Raw genomic sequence first — 19,971 nt, forward strand, 5'->3', positions numbered from 1 at the left:
AGTTAATTATGGCTGCAGTCATTAAAATGGAAAAGGGACTAGCTCCCTTTTCGGATGACAGCGCCCATAAAAAATGGAAATAAATGCCAGGCGCCATTTGGAAATGGATCTAGTCCCTATTCTATTTTATGCTGCGGTGCTGGCCGTGATTGCAGAATCGTGCCCAGGAAAGGAAAGACCGATTCAAATTGGATATTCTGTCTTTCCTGGGTGTGAATTCGTATGAATAGTAGACAGTACTCATTTAATAATCAAGTTTGTAAGAATGGACAGTTGGAAGGCTAAACCACATCTGCTAGAATTTGATCCTTGAACTTCAGATTTCTTGAAGGTGCTCAGCAGGATGTAAGTTTTAACAAAACAAGCATTGGCAAAGCCAACTGTTCTTTTTTTCTGTAGGCATAGTATAGAATACAAAGAGCTGTTGGCTGAAAAGTCAGCTTTGGCTTAAAATTGGCAATCTTCCAGCTTTAATTGTCTCTTGCAAAATACTTCCATTACAGAATTAGGTGGTTTGGCATTGCAACAAAATACATTTACCTAAATATTTAGAAGTCTGCAAAATTAGAAAAAGAAACGGAAATCTATTTGCTTTACGCTCATTTTTAGAGTAAACCTTGAATGTGATATCTACGCACATACAGGCAGTATACAAATGTATCTAAGAGTTACCACCACAACTAAAGAAGTGTGAATCATAAAGACTGAATGAGCATTCTTCAATGATGTTCTTATGTTGCCTATTGAATCCTTGACTGAACTATGGCAATACATGTTTTATAACCTTAAGCACGGAATTCTTGGTGGAAAAGAAAGGGAAATAATATATAGACCTATATCAAATTGCACATAATTATTTGAATGATCCTGTCTGCCCTTGACATGCACAGAGCTAAGACCCAGCTTTGACTTTGCACAATGTGAAAATGTATAACCACTGAAAGAATTGGGGAACTGTGTAGTAAGCAGTGAACCATCCGAGATCAATGGACATGGCAAGTTCTTGTTTTGCAATTTTTCCTCCCCACCCAATAATGTTTTTCGGAGGCATTGTCATAATACGGAACCTAGAAGGATCTGAACAGGGCCAATCATTATAACAGGTTTACAAACAAGAAAACGTTTTTCCTGGCCATAGGACTCGTGAGTGGCAAACGCGAATGGGCTAGTGCGAGGTGGAGGGGAATGGAGGAGAACAAAGTCCAGGTGGGAGAGGGAGTTGGAAGAAAGGTGGAGAAGGGAGGTGACAGAGAGCATAGCAAGATTCAGAAGAATCTACATACCACAGGAAAAAAGGCTGCTTTGGAAAATGAATCTATGTAACCACCAACAGCGGACTAGAAGAAATCTATGGGAGCAGAATCTTACTTGCCATGAAAGGTAATTCACTAGGTCAACCCATGTAAAAGAAATGTGGCAGGTTACAGTGGTGCACACACACAGAAGGGTGCACAAAAGAAAACTTTTACACTCTGTTCAACACCAACTGGAACAGAACAGTTGTGTTGGAACGATAACTGTGAATGAAAAACATATCAAATAAAGTTAAGAGTAGCACTGTATTATCCAAACACAATTGTTTTTAATATAGTTGATGGTCAGGAAATGGAGACATGACATGTGACATCTTGAACCAGACCTGTCATTTTTGCGGGCAGTGCTTGAAATGCTGTGAGTAGATTTATGCTCATTATGACTAATCTAGAAGTACAAACAAGCAAAGGGGTGTCTAGCGTATAATGACGAGTATTCAAATTAATTAATTGCCACCATGACCTTACTTAGTAATGAAACTATTACCAATCTCGAGAAGAACAGTGATGATTGGCATGAGCTCACTTCCCTAAAAAAAGTATGATAAGAACTGAGCTCCATGCAGGTATTATGCGTGAATATCTTAAGAACACATGCTTATCTCAGGGGCTTTTTGTCCATATTGTACCAAGACTATGTTTGTACAACGTGCTATTTAAAATAAAATGGAGCTACATGGCAAATGAATGCGGTAGGGAATGGTTGATCCTCATAATAGATACAGCCAAAGAAGTTGCACAGAAAATTGAGATCGACTCACTTAAGATTGAGGGATATATCCTGAATCTATCGTAATCGATATCTGAAGAAAGATCTTATTAATTTTGCTCATGAAAAGTGCTTCACATATATTGTGGAAGGCTACTTGTGGGAAGTTAATGAATACAAAATAGGTGGTTGAAACAAACGTTGGAGAGTTGGATTTACCAACATGTCCTATATTTCAAGTGAAGAAAGTGATGAAAGATTGGTGCAAAGACAAGATCCAGTAATGGAAGTTAGAGGACAATCAAATAGAGGTTTCTTTACCCAACATAATAGAAGAAGAAAATAAATAGTTTTTTGGGAAAAGGACCAACCAGAGAAGAGTGGGGAGACCAACGGAGAGAAACTCAGAGCAGCAGACGCTATTTTTGAATTTGTCAGATTATCCACAATATAAGGAGAAGAGGATACTTTGAATCTGTGGTTGGGTTTTGTACATACTAAAACCCATTACCCTTTACCATTTAGCATAGAATGTAAAGATGTCTTACATCTATTATAATGAGAGAATTAATTAAGGACTCACCTGACAATATTGAGATTCCTAGTACTGGATTGAGAACTCCTTCCCAATGGTGTCCTCCCTGTCAAAACTATTCAAAATAAGTCATCCGTTTTGAAAAGAAGGTGCTAAAGGACTTTGAAAAACTGGAGAAAATTGGCCTAACCTAACTAAAAGTCAATTGACATGTCTAAAGTGTCTGGGGATGCATCCCGATATTTGTATTAGAAAGGCAGATAAGGGAGGCGTGATGGTCATCCTAAATAGAGAGAACTATGTTCAAGAATTCCAGAGGCTATTGAGTGACAACAACAGTTATCAAAGACTGCCTGAGGACCCCACCACTGCTTTGAAAGCTTTGATACATGAAAACATTATTAAAGCGGAGGAGGAAGGTTGGATCAACAAACAGGAGAGTATTTTTTTTTTTCCATTTAGAATGTATTAAACATTTTGAGCAAAACAACATCAGTATCAAAACAACAACAAGAACAGAAGAGAAATCCCCCCCCCCCTTGAGGACCACTGAGTTCACATAAGGGAATGACACCAAAATAACCAAAATATACGGATCAGGAGAGCATTATCGACTGACGCAAAGGGTTCTGGAGATATCAGTGAGCCGGGTGAATCAGCACACAGTTCCACTTGGGCCAGGGGGAAGGCTGGATCGATCAGAGATGCATAGCACCACAGTCCTCGGGGAGGAGCACCAAGGTCCAGTCCAACAGAAAAGATTCCATTGTATCATGAGCTAGTGCTGACAACTTCTCATAGGTAAAAATTGCCCACAGTTTGGCCAGCCATTCCGACTTTGAGGGAACTGCACCACTCTTCCAATTCTGAGCTGTGGCCAGTCGTCCAGCTCTCAACATGCTTTGGACCACATTCGAGAGAGCCCCCAAGTTCACATCCGGGGACGGGATACCAAAGAAAAGTTTGAGGGGGCGTGGATCAAGAGCAATGCCCATAATACACTTAATCCAACTCAACCGTTTCACCCCAAAAACTTGCACATGCGGACATTCCCACCACAAATGGTACCAAGTACCCCTCTGACCACAATCCCTGGGCCAAAAAGGAGAAACATCGGGAAACATTTTAGACAAACCCACCGGGGGAGGTGCCACATGTAAAGGATCTTAAAATTGTGCTCCATTGCTGCAGTATACAATGATCCTGAGAAAAGAGCCCAAAGAATTTAGCCCAAGTAGAGTCGTCTAACACCATTCCAAGCTGATCTTCCCACCGTTTCTTGTACCCCTGACTTCCTGACAGCTGCACCGAATTTATAACACAATAGATACTAGACAGGGACCCCTTTCTCGAGGGAGATTCAACAACACCTTTTCAAGAGGTTTGAGGGGACGAGCGAGAAGCTCCTGCCATTGGCAGCTTGTTAGGAGACCCTTCATCTGGAGGTAATCAAAGAGCGACATCGAGACACCTCCCATCGCCTTAGCTAAGATTTCATAATCAATGTATCTACCCTGACGGGAGACTTGCTCGTCCCGCTCTAGGCCTGCATCCGACCACTGTTGCTTATTCTGAAAGCCCTTATTGCCCAAATCGAGTGGAGGGCCCCACAAAGAGGACAAAGGGGAAGTCCAAGACGAGAGGGCCTGGTTCTCTTTGCTGTTTTTCCAAAGAGCCCATAAAACTGACATTGGATGAGATTTCACTCGACAGGGAAGGTCGTTGAACGATGACCATAAAAAATACCTGACTTTCTTTGGGTGCATGTGAGTATCTTCAATGTAAACCCAATAGGTACGCAGCTCATCTCTCATATGCTCCAGCATGATACTAAGCTGTGCAGCCTTATGGTATAAGTGGAAGTCTGGAAGCCCAAACCCCCGATGGATCTTGGTAGCGTCAAGGTTGAGAACTTGATTCTTTGTCTTTTGCCCTTCCATATGATGGTCTTAGACTGAAGGGAGGTAAAAAAGGCTTCAGGGATCTTGACTGGAAGAGAGGTAAAGAGATACAAGAGACGGGAAATATATATTCATTTTAACGGATACAATGCGACCAAACCACGATAGGGTTAAGGGCGTCCATTGATCCAGGTCTGGAGAAGTTCCATTCAAAAAGGGAACCCAAATCCCTAGGGACGAGTACTTCAAGATATAAAGTTGCCTTCCGCTTGACTCTCAAACCCCAATCTGTACCCCCGCGTGCCACGATCACATTTCCCCATTGGCATAATACAGGAATTTGATGGGTTTATCTTTAGACCCGAGAAGGTCCCAACGTAGTGATTCAGGCACAGGAGATTGGGAAGCGACACACTCAGGTTGGTTAAATAAGCCAGAATGTCATCCGCAAATAGCAAGAGTTTAAAATCTATTTACCTGACCCTGACCCCCGTGAAGCCCTGATGTTGTTGAATGGCTATAGCGAGGGGTTCCATTGCTAGAGCATAAATGAGGGGAGAGATCAGGCACCACTGACGCATTCCCCTGGAGAGGTGGAACGGAACAGAAACTATGCCATTCACTGCTACCCTTGCTATTGGGCATTTGTACAAGGAAGCAACCCACCCACAAAACTTCATGCCCAAACCCATCTTTTGCAAGACCTTACCCATATATGGCCATTCGACCCGGTCAAAGGCCTTTTCCGAATCGACTGACAACAGATATGCTTTGACATTGTTACTCAAGGTTTCGCGACAAGGTCTAGCGTCTTTCTAATGTTTGAACCCTGCATACCCGGGATTAAACCAACTTGGTCCCCATGGACCAGTGACGGCATATGACTAGCCAACCTGTTGGCGAGGAGTTTCGCTAAGATCTGAACATCGGCATTAAGTAAGGAAATGGGACAGTAGGACGAGCATTGGGTTGGGTCTTTTCCCTCGGGAATCACGACTTTACGGGCGGAGAGCATGGATTGGGGAAGGGCTTCCGAATCGAGAGTTGAATTAAACAACTTAGAGAAAAAAGGAGCAAGCGTGGAGCGGAAGGACTTATAGAAGGTGACTGTGAAACCATCATCCCAGGGGTAGTACCACTTTTCATGGAGCCTATCATATCGACAACCTACTGGGACGTTATAGGGTCATACAGGGTGCTTGAAACCTCCGGGGGGAGACGGGGGATTGGGAGTGGCTCCAAGAACGCATCTGTGTCTGAGCCATCTCCGGAGTACTCCGAAGCATAGAGCTTTTCATAATACTGTCGAAACAGCGCAGCTATCCTCTGGTCATCCTGACATTTGGCTTCCCTGTGAGTGAGCAGTGAATGAACTCTCCTACTATTTTTAAGTTCCCTTAATTTCCATGCAAGAATCTTATCCGCCTTTTCCCCCTTCTCCATATACTTTTGCTTTAGGAAAGCTAGTTTCCTTTCGGTTTGATCCACCATTAGCGCGGACAGTTTCGACTTCAGCTGCTGGAGTTCCGCCCATTTACCCGGAAGCATCTGGGACCTCAATTTACACCCCGGCTGGAGGGCCTCTATTTTACCCCTAAGGGACTTCTCCTCCCTATCTCTCTCACACTTCATTCTTGCCCCCATCTAATAAGAACACCTCTAACTGTGGCCTTAAAGGCCTCCCATACACTGGCCACCCCCACTTCCCCATTGTCGTTGATTATAAAATACTCTTTTATGGCAGCCAACAAGCCCTGGGAAAGCTCCTTGTCGCGCGATATGAGATCATTGCACGTCCATCCCGAACTCCCGGAAGAGGCCGGAGGGAGGCCTATCTGGACTCTCACAAGGTCGGTTCCATGTAATAATGTTGCCACAAAAATCTCGCCATGCAAAAATATCGCCGAAAAATGTGCCGACATTATTGCATGGAACATGCGGGGGACACCCCCGCAAACCCACAAACTTTTTTTTTTTTTTTTTTTTTTGTGCCCCTGTCCCCATATATATGGTCACCCAAATAATATTGCCACAACATTTTCCCGGCGATATTATTTACGGCAACCATATATATGGGGATATTATTACCTGATACCCACAAGGTCATGGTCCGACCACGGGATCACTTCTACCCCGAAGTCAGAAATACTCTCACGAAGTGTACTATCGACTAGGACATAATCGATCCTGCAAAAGGGGAGTGCGGGCTAGAAAAAAGGTGAATAAGGGGTTGCATCCCTGCCATTTAGAATGAGAGTCAAACAGGCCCAAAGCTTCGTTAGTGCTACGAAAAGAGGCAGCCATCCTCTTCTGGGCTCGCCCATCGGTATAAATGCAATCCGATTTCCTATCCTGGTCGGGAAAGAGAACCATATTAAAATCCCCACCCACTACAATGATTTTTGTTTTTATCACCTCCCAGAAAAGGTCTTGCGCTTCATTGGGGCAGTAAATCGACACCAAGGTAATTAAGGAGCCCCTAATCTCCCCCTTGACCATAATAAAACAGCCCCCTGGGTCCTTCCGTTGGGCACGAGCTACGAAGTGAGCTTTAGGCGATACTACAAATGCTACTCCCTTCTTCTTGACCTGACACGAAGCGTGGAACACCTCTTGTATAGCCTTGGACCTGAGGGACATTACCCTACCCCTAGCCAAGTGCGTTTCTTGGAGAAATAAGAAGTGAAGCTTCAACCGGGTGAACTCCTTAACCACTAGAGACCTCTAATGGGGGGGAATTCAACCCACGGGCATTCAAAGAACCCAGCGTCAGAGCCTAAAGTGAATCAGCCATCCAGGGGACAGAGAGTTCTCCTGTTCCCACCCGGGGGACACACGTTATCCTTGAACCCCTGGAAATGCATTCTAGCAAGATCCCCTTCCATATAACCATCCCTCCACGAGACAGAGTCCCAACTCGGTAGCGATCTCAAGGAGCAACAGCAACCCCCCCCAAAACACCCGAACCAAACCCACAACCCAACCGGAAACCATCCCCCCCACCCCTACCGAGCACCTGGATAGCCTGCGACATCAGATACGCCGTCTATCCAGGCCACCAGTGCCTCCCTCCATCAGGATAGAGATTCAGATAAACACCTCACCTCTGAGCCCCCCCCCAACACAGATAATACTTGAACACATCAACCACCCCTCTCCCTCACCCCAACCCAACACCAAGGCAGCCAGACAGTCCCCCGGACCAGGGCAACAAGGGTAGAGAGACCCAGGCCAGACAACAGTATTATCCAGCACCACCCAACAACTGTGAGGTGCCACCTCAGCAAAAGATTTGGAGTGCCGCAAAGAAGAGATTAGTCAGCTGAAGGATTGGGGGAGGCCGGGGCCACCATCCTGAATTTCCTATTGCCACGGACCCATCGCCTTTCCAAGAAGCCGGAGGGTTTGCAGACTGCTGAGGCGTCACCCCCAGGATCACCTCGACCGCCCTCAGGGTGGCAGGGGGGATCCCCAATCAGCTCCAAGGACACCCTGCGGATGTCATCTTCCATGACCAAAGAGTATTTGTAGCCATCGTGCTCAAAAGAAATCGAAAAAGGATGCCACCATCTTTATCTGACACCCTTGGACTGGAGACACTTCGTTAGGGGACCACAAAGCCGACGACGAGCCAAGGTAAAGGCTGAAAGATCTTGATAAATCGTGACTTGCGCACCTTCCCAGTCTATTGGGCCCTTCTTCCATCCCAACTCCAGGATTATGCTCTTTTCCGAAAAGTAGTGAAATCTCACAGGGATAGAACGAGGACCTTTATTGGGCGCTCCCGCTCTATTTGCAGATGGGATGGCCAATACGCTGATCAAGTATGTGAGGAGTGACTGCTTATGAGATCGAGAGTTGCACTCCTAACACCTCCAAGGGAAGGAGACCCACAGGGCTACCCAACCACAAGACCAGACAGCACACAGTGCAAAGTTACTTTTCAGCAGTGCAAATTCACTTTGAACCTGGCAAATATTCCATGAATCAGGCCCTCTGTGTCCATATTAGCTTTGTGTAGTTCCCATTATTGTATACGAGCTAAAGGAAAGATTTTTAACTAGGATTTTTGGTGGCAAAATGGAATCTCTTGAATGACAGGTTCCTTCTAATGTACTCTGAGTTTTATTTTTAAATTAGTGTTTTAATTATATTCCTTATCGTCATCCAAAGAGGATGCAGAGTGGTCTCTTACAGATACACTTTGTAAACATTCTCTAATTTGGTGGGTTATGGATGAGATAAAACAACATACTTTTATTTTGCAATGAGATAATATTCACCTTACAGAGTCTTAATAAATGCCCAGTGCGCATATCCATAATGTAAAGGTCAGTGCTACAGAAATGCTGCACCAGTGTAAGTGCAATTAGCACTAGAGCACACAATTCCCTAGTGCACACTTTCTTCGTTAAAAGCATTTTCACACCAGAGCTATGTTTGCCTTAGTCTTTTGCCCGTGTGAAAAAAAAACGTTTGAATTGACTTTTTTGCACTAAGGCTCTTTTTGTCGAGTGCTAATTGCACAGGCACTGTTGCAAACTTTCTGTGATATCACACAAAGGGCCTGATTTACAAAAATGTTTTAAACTGGACTTTCCCATGTTAAAACATTTGGGCAAATCAGGCCCAAAGAGTTTCTGCACCAGCCCTAAGATCCTATGGCACGAGACGAAAATGTGCCAATTACTTCTTTCCCTGTTGTGTGCATCTCCAGAGAGTTCCTGCAGGTTTTCAATCTCTTTGAAAGTTCAAGAGAAACATATATTTGTTATTGTGTGCAAGTTTGCATCATTTAAATCCAGTATCGTTAAAGCCCAGTGGCAATGTCTATCAGTGCAACGATGAATCCGCCATTACAATTTGTGATGATCTCCTGCAAGATCTCACATTGGCCAGCGCTGAGCGGCATTCCATAGCCAGATCTTAGAAGCCCTTGCAGCGGTGCGTGGCAAGTATTTGATCGTCCACGACAGGTAAACCAGACTCCCTGGGAAGTTACAGGTGCAAGTGGTCTCACTAGCCTATGCAGTTGGCAGGAGTCTCACTGGCCATGTCTATGCACCACTAGATTTGTTATGCTACCACCAACAACAGTAGATGTGCAGATGCCATGATCATCACTCATTACCAGGCAGGGTCACTCAGAGTCTTGGATAGCCATTTTGGACACACCTAATCTTTTTAGCATTGGTCACAGTTGAAGTCGGTCCCTGTTTCAAGATCTGCACGTTTTACTAAGCTCTCTATCTTAAAACGTGCATATTTTCCTATTGCCTTGTGAGACCACTGCACTCTTTACCACCAGGTTCGTAATGAGTCCCAAAGACTGTTTGAGTTTGTGAGGAGGGGTTTTGGCCCTGTGATACTCCCTTCCACGGGGGTCAGGTGCAGGCAGTGAAACGAGATGTGAACAGGATAAGCACAGAAACACATTCTGTAACGCTACCCATCAAATGAGCTTATCAGACACACAGGTCACGCCACACGCAAGACAAGAATTATTTTTGCGTCATCCCTTCCTCTGAGAAAACGACTAAAACTAGCATTCGTAAAATGACTTGTATTTTCTCTCTTAGGTGTGCCAATGTTATCTGTACAGCCCAAAGGAAAACAGAAGGGTTGTGCCGGCTGCAACCGAAAGATCAAGGACCGTTACCTGCTGAAGGCTTTGGATAAGTACTGGCATGAAGATTGTCTAAAATGTGCCTGCTGCGACTGCCGTCTTGGAGAGGTTGGGTCGACGCTGTACACAAAAGCCAATCTCATTCTCTGCCGCAGAGATTACCTGAGGTACGTGCCAGTATGTATGTTTGGCAAGATGCTACAACAAAGAACTCCAGATCCCAATATTATGAAACAATTTTAATAATATCTGCATTAAAAATGTGTTGGGCATCTGGTAGGAGCCTCACAATCTCCCTAACGGTGTTGGCAATTGTTGTTATTTTTGGTCCAGGTCCCAGGGCAATTAGACTGATGTTCAGTTTGTATTTTAATAGTATTTAATATGTTGTGACATTTTCTTAAACAAAAAAAGTTATTTATTGAGAGCCAACCAATAGCAGAATACCTGCATGTGACGTTAAATGTTGTGGCTTAAAAATCTTTCTAAGCCCTTCTTCTTTGTCCTCTTTCTCAATTACTTGAAACACAAAAGCAATGTATTGTTTGTTGAATGGCACTATATACAGAGAACAAAGACACCTTTCAAAGAGGTGTGGCCTAATCAAAGGAGTGGGAATGCAGTATGGACAAGATTTTGATCTATTACAAAATTCCTGGCATGAAAGTGAAACATCGTTGAAATAAAGTTTGAAAAATAAAATATATGTTTTCAGTTGTTAAAGAAATCTATTGAAATAAAAAAGGAATAATTAAATAAAAACGAAATCAAATAGAAAAATCTCATTGCAGGCTGCAAACCTGTAAAGCAGCTAGGTTGTTATAATACTTGCTGCTGAGAGTGACTTGTACCCTGAAAGTCAGAATGATCCATTCCAGCATTTTGTGTCTAACATGCTGTGCGTGCCTCCATCCAAACATAAGACGTGTGATGCCCATAAGCGTCCCTAGGAGGGGGGGGGGGTGAGGGGGCTATAGCCCTGATCCTTTGGTTGTAAATTAAAAAAAAAACACAACCACGGTTTCCATGTTTACTTCCTGTGCATTTTTAGATGTTTTTATGCTGTTCAGCATTTACAAGTGTGCACTGTGCAATGCTCATACGGGTTCACCTGTGCTTGATGTACTCTATACAAAACAAAATTTAAGACACCATTGCCAAAAGGGAAATAGCTGACACTCCAGGCATGGTGGCAAAATAACTGCAGGAAGCTCTCTAATCATCAGAAACACTCAGCTTGAATAATAACATGAGGGCTAAGGGGCTGGATGCATAGTGTGCAGTGCATGAATGCTATGTTGTTCCTTGGTGCACAAGCTAGCATAAATATGGCCCCCTCCTTTCTATTCCTCAAAGCATATGTACTCAATAATAACCTGGTGAAATGGTGCAAATCAACACTTTGCAAGATGCTCAGGCTATTTGGGCATGCCCACGCCATCAAAGTAACTACAGGTCATGGTAAAAAACAAAAAAAAAGGGCCATTGCCATCTCTGGGTGGCTTGCGGAAGCTTGGGATGTGACCAAAACCCATGTTCCTTCTCCAGTGACCAATGGCAATGGTTGAATGCCATAGTTAGTGCCAACTATGATTGGCTTTAAGGGTCCCACAGCCCTGCCCATGGGCAAAGGGTCCACTGTCCACGGCTACAGATCATGATCCGTGCCCAAAATGGTCGTTTCAGGGAGAAAGGTGCATGTCCATGCCCCTGTCACAGTCACCACTGGCTAAAGTGACTGCTGTGCAAAGTGACCCCTTTCCCGGGCCACAGGTCATGGCCAGTGTCCGCTAAGGGTAACTTGGGGGACTAGGACAAGGCCATGCACGTGCCAAACTAACCTCTGGCCAAAGTGACTGCTGGACAAAGTGACCTATGACCATGACCAGAGTAAATGAGGGAATTTTCAGTGCCCACTAATCCCATTGCCCATGGCTGCAGGCCCACACCAGTGCTGGTTATAGTTTGTTTCAGGGTCAGACCACAGCCAAAGTTCATACTCCAGACAAACTAGCCAGCAGTCATAGTTGCAGTCTATGGCCAGTGCCTTTTATATGGAACCTGTGGGGCCACTTGTAATCACTGGTGCTACTGGCAGTCGCGTACAATGCAAAGCTGGAAGCCCTCTGCAAGACTGCTAAGGAACTACAACCCATGCTGCAACAAGATGAACATCAGAGAGTCGTTTTTCCTTGCTTTCAGGCATCCAGACAATTTAAGGCAAATAGTGGTAAGAAGTAAACTACACACAAACAGCTCAAGAAATTGAACCATGAAAAACAAAAGATGCCTAACCTATCCACATATGAACATTTTGGATACAATTGAAACCACACATGGGGTAGAACTACACAATTATGGGGTGTTTTGCATGTGCATCCAACAGAGTTGTATACTTTATTATGTGCATACAATGCCCAGGGCTGGGCTAATATGTATACATTGATCAGCAACTTTATAAGCCCATGAAGCACCACCATCAGAGTATCAATCAATGCACAAAGGGGAGCCCGGTTTGTGAGCATGTCTGAGAAGCATTTCATACCCTTGATGTTCTCAAAATTGTTTTACTCTAGGGTAATTTTACAACTGGCAAAGCCACGAAGACTTATGAATTCACAGAAGGATGACATGAGAACGAATTAAAACTATCGTTAAAATGAGGCGCTGTAGTCACATTACACATGGCTATACAAAGAGGTTCTGATAATCTCTTCTAAACAACAAGAAGCCTGAAGATTTGAGAATGGGAACGAGAAACACTACAGCATCACATGCCAGTGTAGGAAGAGGGAATAGAGACATGTACCAACAACACAAATTATATCCCAACACAAGCAGAAAACTCAGTGCCGCAAAGGAGGCTCAAATTCTGCCATTCTAAACACATTGACAGAAGAAAACTGTGCAGCAATCTTGAAATCTTGTTTAGATGACTCAGACTGAAGGAATTCCATCATGACAAACTAGACAACAGCGATGTCAGCATTGGAATTGTCAACAACTGGTATACAACATATACCAAAAATAAATCTCCAACTGGACTCCTTAAATTGAGTGCAACACACAACTAGACGGATGCATTGAAAGTTTCAGACTTAGAGTGGCATCCCCAATGCTGAACAAATGCATTAACACTCCTATAACAAGACACCTATAGGAAGGAGGGGTATACATTCTATGAACCGCAGCCATAGTAATGCATTCCAACCACCTGCAAATAAAGGAGGAGGAGGTGTCATAATGAACACCAGTGACTGTGCAGTAGACACACAGGCACCTTTCTGGCACAAAAAAGTAAAATAAAGCAGCAGGAAGGTACAACCAAACAATATAAATGTTAACTCAACAAGATCCTACGAGAACTTCCAAATGACATCCAGGAACACATTCAGGAACCTGTACTTTCAACATGCTCCCCATGTTACGCAAAGAACACCACCCTGGAGACCCAATCCTCTCTGAATCACGCACTCTGAGAACACCTCTGGCTGGTTGGAGAACACATTGAAGCCACTCATAAAAGAGACTCACAGTTCCATCCTGGACACAACTGATCTACTCAACAGACTGGATGCTATAGACCCCCTCTTAAGTGGCACAGTACTAGCAAACATGGACATGGAGTTACCCTAGACAAACCTTTCCCACATCAATGGCACTGAGGCATTTAAGAATGCTCTTGGCGATCATAAACTGCTTGCGACTCTATAGACGAGTGGATAAATATCATCTTGACTCACAACTGTTTTACATTGGGTACTGCTACTTACCTTCAGATGATGGAGATGGGCATGAGTACTCAAATGTTGCCTCCGTTTGCAAATGTGTTCATGGCACAACTAGAGACTGGTTTCCTTGCCACCTGTGCCTGGAGAGGATTGATATAGCTGTGCTACATCGATGGTATCCTCCTAACTTGGACTGCTATGGAACAGTACCCCCTAAGCTTCCACAGAAGATGTAATGTATGTCATGCAACTATCAACTTCAAGCTCTCCTACTCTCCTGGGATACTCATTTCCTCAATACCACCTTAACAATATGAGGTGAATAGCTACAGACCACAGTATATTGCAAGCCAAACAACTGGGCCAGCTATTGTAAGAGTGATAGCTTCCAACCAGTGCTTACAAAAAATGTTCGCATATTCAGGCAAGCATTAAGATACAACCAAATATGCTCAGAATCAAGAGGCCAGGATAAAAACATACAATATTTCAGATCAGGATTCCTAAACCAAAAATACAAACACAGAAGATTGGGCAGCCAGATGTGCAGAGCACCCTCCTAGAACACAGAGCAAAAGAGACCCAAATTAGAGTGCCTCTGGTAGTCCTATCCAATCCAGGGTCGGATGCCCTCTGAAAGATTGCTAAGTAATTACAACTCATTATGCAACAAGATGAACATATTTGCAATGTTTTCTCTGATATGACTTTCCTTTCTTTTAGACAATCAGCCATTATAAAGTAAATGATGCTAAGAAGCAAACTACAAACAAATAGCACAGAAAATGGAACCCTGAAATGCAAAAAACAAAAGATGCTATGCTATCATATATTTTGGAAACAATGAAAAGATACCCTACATGGGGAACTTTACATGTGCATCCAACAACATTGTATAGTTGACTTTGTGCATGAAATTCTCTGCAAGGTAGGACTATGTAGGGAAAACTGTTCAACACCTACATAAGTGCATGAAGCTCAAACGTTAGTGTATCAAGAGATGAACAAAGGAGAGCCTAGTTGGTGGGCATTTTTCAGAAACAAATCAAACCCTTGATGAGTTTAAAATTGCTTTACCCCTGGCAATTTCAGGACTGACAAAGCCATGAAGACCTATGATTTCAAATGCATGCACATTTCCAATACACTGACAGGGACTTGTATAGATAGACATCATGGTTTCATGAGTCATTATCCCAACTAACAGACTCTCACTCTTGTCTGTGAATGGGTGTGCCACCACTGCCCTTGCACAAAGGGACTGGCCTGTCATATATTGAGCTTCAACTGAACTGCACATATCGTGACTGACACTATCCCATCTCTCCTGCCTTCGGAAGAGCACTCCAACAGGGTGGGCCCTGTGTTTTTTCATGTTTTATCGTTCTTATTTTCCTGTACTTTCTCTTTAGTTCCACTGGCTCCTGCGCCACTTAACACTGTGTACGACCTTTGTCTCAATGCCAGTAAAACGAAGATTATTCGCATTGGGACCCCTACTCGCACTTTCACCCTCTCACTTTGGCTGGCCTTCCTTGGCCCCATGCCCAACCCCACAGATGAGGTCAAAAAACTTGAGGTCACATTCAACTCCGCTCCCTCCTTCTCCTCTCACATTTCTGACATCTGAAAAAGTCTATCTATCAACTACACCTCCTCAGAGGCACTATACCTTTTCACACTTTCCCCCAGCGGCTGACTGCCTCCAGAGCCCTGGTTCTCTCTAGGCTGGACTACTGCAACAGCCGCTTCTTCAACCTCCCTGCTTCTGCCCTGCACCCTTTGCAACTCATCCAGAACAGAACCGTAAGACTTATCCTTGGATCAAGCCCAGGGACTGCATCTCTCCGGCGCTGAAATCCCTTCACTGGCTCCCCATGGCTGCAAGGATCAAATTCAAGACCCTCTGCAATGTCCACAAGGCTTTCTGGGGCCTGGGACCTACTTAACTTCAACATTGCCTGCCTAAATACTGTCCCTCTCGAGCCCTCCGCTCCTCTATCTCCAACTTTCTGCAAGTGAGCTGGTTCTCCAAGCAGAGATTTGGAGGGAGATACTTTTCCTTTCCTCAGTGGAGACTCCCTCTGGAACAGCCTCCCTGCAACCCTCCATCTTGAGCCTGATATCCTTAAGTTCGGGAAACTCCTCAAGACCTTCCTCTTCTCCTCTTCCTTCTCTCCCACCCTACCCTGCTAACCTAGCTCTCTGCTCTTCCTTCTCTCCCTCCTTTCCACACAGCTTACTGACTGGCCGCCTGGTGTACCTCAGAGTCTCACAGGTCCCAGGCACCCTTGCTAGTCTTTCTGCACTTGCCTCAGGGCCCTGCACACCACCCTCTCACTGCACTTGGAATAAATCCTTGAGAACTTCTCTTGCCGCGGTTCACCAGTCTCTACCGACAGGGCGCACTTGGTCCACTGATCCTCCCTTGCACTGCCAGCACTTGCACGAGCTGTATACAGCCCTGCCCGAAGATCGTTCTGTCTGTTCTCCCTTGTCTTCACCCTTTAATGTGCACTTGAAAAAACTGCAGAATCGCTGTCAAGCCTATTTGCTGTATCTAAACTGTTAAATGTATCATATTGACTTAATCTGCGTGTGCAGACTGTTATCATCTCAGAAATGCACGGGCTCTGAGCGACTGTTGTTTTTTCCCATGTTCCCACCCTCCTTGAGCGCTTTGAAACACTTTTTTGTGTATAGACATTTTATTAATAAACATTACCATACCATACCATACCATACCATTGAAACTTTGAATTATGAAATACGTACAAGGAATCACATAAGGGGCTATTTGCGCTGTCATTTTGTAAAGTTTTTTGAGGAAAGCTTGATTTCATCTCTGTCCAAAGTAGTAGTCAAGACCACGAAAGCTTGAAAATGAATGACTTTGTTAGCCTAATTATGTAATCAGCGTGTTGTATTCATTTGGATGAACACTATATCTACATATTTAGTTAAGAGCGGGTTAAGCTACGCTGACTTATCACAGCAAAACCCATGAAATGTGTCAAGTGATGACAATCTTTACTGTAAGTTCCCCATAGATGTTAACCATGATGTTATTTTTTATCTCGTTGTTGATCCCTCCTGTGATTGCATGTATGTGCTCATGCACTAAGCACCGGCGGGAGGGGTGCCAATATAAGATTGTCGTCACTTCCCACATCTGCCAAATGTAATGTTTTTTTTGTTGTAGCATATCAGTCTTTTGTAACTTTCACTTAACTAAGCAATTTTCACAAAATTTCAATGGTTTTGTTATTCTATGTCCTATCCCTGGGAGCACTGCAACAATTAAGCTAAAAGACCCCTTCTGTCATGGCCAGTGGCCAATACACCGCTTTTCCTCCTTTTTCCCCTGCAATATTTTCCCCCACAAATCTTACACAGGGACCTAACCAAAATCACTGTGATGCCACCTCACATCGCTGTGTATGTTGATGCTGTGTAAATGCACCATTTTCTGATCACAGCGTTAATGCACCAGCTCTCGAACATTGCCCATCCTCACTGCCGCTCTATATATGCACCACTCCTCCTTTTTAGGTCTCCCACCTTCCATTCACTGTGCAAATACCTCCTACTCGTATCCTCTTTGCCCTGCTCTTTCCTGTGACACACATTTTGTTCATGCGTTCAGATTTTCCAGTGGAAATCCCTCTACAATCCTGCTGTAAGTAAAAAACCATTCAAAACAAAATGGTCTCTAGCCCTGCCCAAAGCGCCAAACTAACCATTTAATCCTCTTTCCACACCTCAGCTGTACCCGAATATGTAACTATCCCTTTCTCTCCTCCTAATATCATTTTGATTACTTTTGTTTTTCAGGTCCCCACAAGATTTGCACGAGAATCGCTTGCATTAAACAAAATAAAATGGCACCTTTTCATTCCTGAAAAGCCTCAGTGCAACAATGCACCATGGGAGATATATAAAAAAAAATGTTGGTCCTGGGGCATCCCATTCTTCATCATTTTTTATAAACTACTGGATTGATTTATTCTGAACTAAAAAAAAGGAATCCACCCCTAACCAAAAAAGCATCTGCAATATAATAGATGGGGTGTACAATTTGCACTCATCACTAGCAATTTGATAGTGAAATTTGACTCTGGGTGAGTCAGACATGTTGTGATGTGTATATGCATAGAATTGAGATGGCAAGTGACAATATAGCGTCATTTCAAATATTAAATTGTTGTTAACCTTCTTTGATAAATCCTTTACCATTAGTTTATTTAAATACAATAATGTGGTGATGAACTGGTCATGACATACATATACGGGTCATATGTTGCTCCAGCTTTGACCAATTTCTGCAATCACTCCTTTGCTACTAGGACATTCCCCTCCCCCTTAAACACTCTCTTCTGCCCCCCTTCTAAAAAAAACCTTGGCTGATCCTCTCTGGCTAGCTATCGCCCAATCTCCATCATTCCTTTCCTGGGAAAACTCTTGGAAAAGCTGGCCATCTCCCAGCTTAATTTACATACTGAATCTGTTGGTTTCCTCCATGACCACCAGTTTCGCATCAGATTTGCCAGAAGCACGCACACTGCTCCCCTGAACACCTGTGAAGACTTGCTCTCCAATCTTGACTCTAATCTCCCTTGTGTCTTCATTCTACTCGATCTATCCTCTGCTTTTGACACGGTCAACCATGCCATCCTGCTCAATCGCATCTGCAACAACCTTGGTATTACTGATCACGTCCTGGCTGTGGCTGGTTGACCTCCTTTCACACTGACAGCCCCTTTCAGGTCCAACTGGGGTCTTTCTTCTCTTCTATCTCTCTCTCTCAACTTGTGGTGTTCCAGATGGGTCCAAACTCTCTCCCTGGCTCTTTAACCACTACCTGGCTACTCTCGCCCACTGCATCCCTACTTTCTGCTTCAATTTTCAATGTTATACAGATGACACTCGGCTCTCTTTCAGGCTCCCCTCAGCCATCTCTGCTTCTTCTCTCATACCAGATCTGTATGGTTGTAATTCAGGAATGGTGTGCCACCAATGATCCCTTCCTTAGTACCAGTAAGACTGCGATCCTCCACATTGGGACACCCACTCCATCCTTTCCATTCTCTCTCTCTGGCTGCCCACTCCGGACCCTCTTCCTGCTCCTTCCTGTGAGGCCAAGAACCTTGGTGTCATTTTTGACTCCATCCTCTCCTTCTCTCCTCACATATCTGATGTCTCTAAGAAGTCAAACTATCAGCTTCACCGCCTCAGAGGTATTTTTCCTTTTCTCACTTTCCCCCAGAAGCTCACTGTCTCCAGAGCTCTTGTCCTCTCTAGGCTGGACTATCGCAACAGCCTGATTCTAAATCTTACTGCCTCTACTCTTTGACCTTTACAACTTATACAGAACAGGACTGCAAGACTTGTCCTTAGCCTTAAACCCAGGGATTGTATCCCTCCAGCTCTGAAATCTATTCACTGGCTCCCCGTGACTGCAAGGATCAAGTTCAAGAACCTCTGCATTGTCCACCAGGCTTTCTGGGGCCTGGAACCACTCTACCTCCAACTTTCTCTTCCAAAACATCTTCGTTCTCGAGCTCTCCGGTCATCCACCTCCAACTCTCTGAGGGTCAGACACTTTCCAAGCAGAGAGTTCGGAGAAGATCTTTCTCCTCGACTGGAGCCTCCCTGCCTTTCTCAAACTTGTGCAGAACCACATCTGGTACCAGAAGCAACTCCAGACCTTCCTTTTCGTTTCTGCTGTCTCTCTTCCTCTCCCCTGCTGATGCACCTGACAGCTCTGCGCACTGGTCACCTGGTCACCCTCTGAACTCAGGCCCAGGATCCTGCATGTTCAGTTGCCCTCGCACTGCCTCCAGGCTCACCAGCACTTAAGGGTCTGTATCTGAAACCCTACAGTCCTTGCTCTCTGCACTTATGAACCAACTGCTGGCTGAACTTGTGAGTTAACTGCACTTCCTCCTTTCCCTTTCCCTAGCACTTCTCCCCTTCCTTCTTCCTTTATTTTGCCCTCCCTTTGTTTCCCCCTCCTTGTCTTGTCACGCCTTGAAACACTTGTGCACAGACACGTTATAAATGCCACATCATATATCATATCATAGCAAGAAACATCATGGGAACATGACTATCATTTTCAGACAATGTTTATTGTGCAAGTAGTAGCAGTTTCAC

General features: G+C 44.2%; 1 protein-coding gene across 11 annotated transcripts in view; it reads left to right on the forward strand.

Annotated features, from left to right (window-relative positions):
- The window catches only part of LMO1 (LIM domain only 1), a 701,992-nt gene that overhangs the window by 485,736 nt on the left and 196,285 nt on the right, over window positions 1–19,971 (forward strand). For all 11 annotated transcript variants that reach the window (XM_069623720.1, XM_069623721.1, XM_069623726.1 and 8 more), the window contains one exon: window positions 10,038–10,251. In XM_069623720.1, the coding sequence (XP_069479821.1) occupies window positions 10,038–10,251 (214 nt within the window). The remainder of the gene's footprint in view (window positions 1–10,037; window positions 10,252–19,971) is intronic.

This window comes from Ambystoma mexicanum, chromosome 11, assembly GCF_040938575.1.
Source record: "Ambystoma mexicanum isolate Mex_15411 chromosome 11, UKY_AmexF1_1, whole genome shotgun sequence".
Lineage (NCBI taxonomy): Eukaryota > Metazoa > Chordata > Amphibia > Caudata > Ambystomatidae > Ambystoma > Ambystoma mexicanum.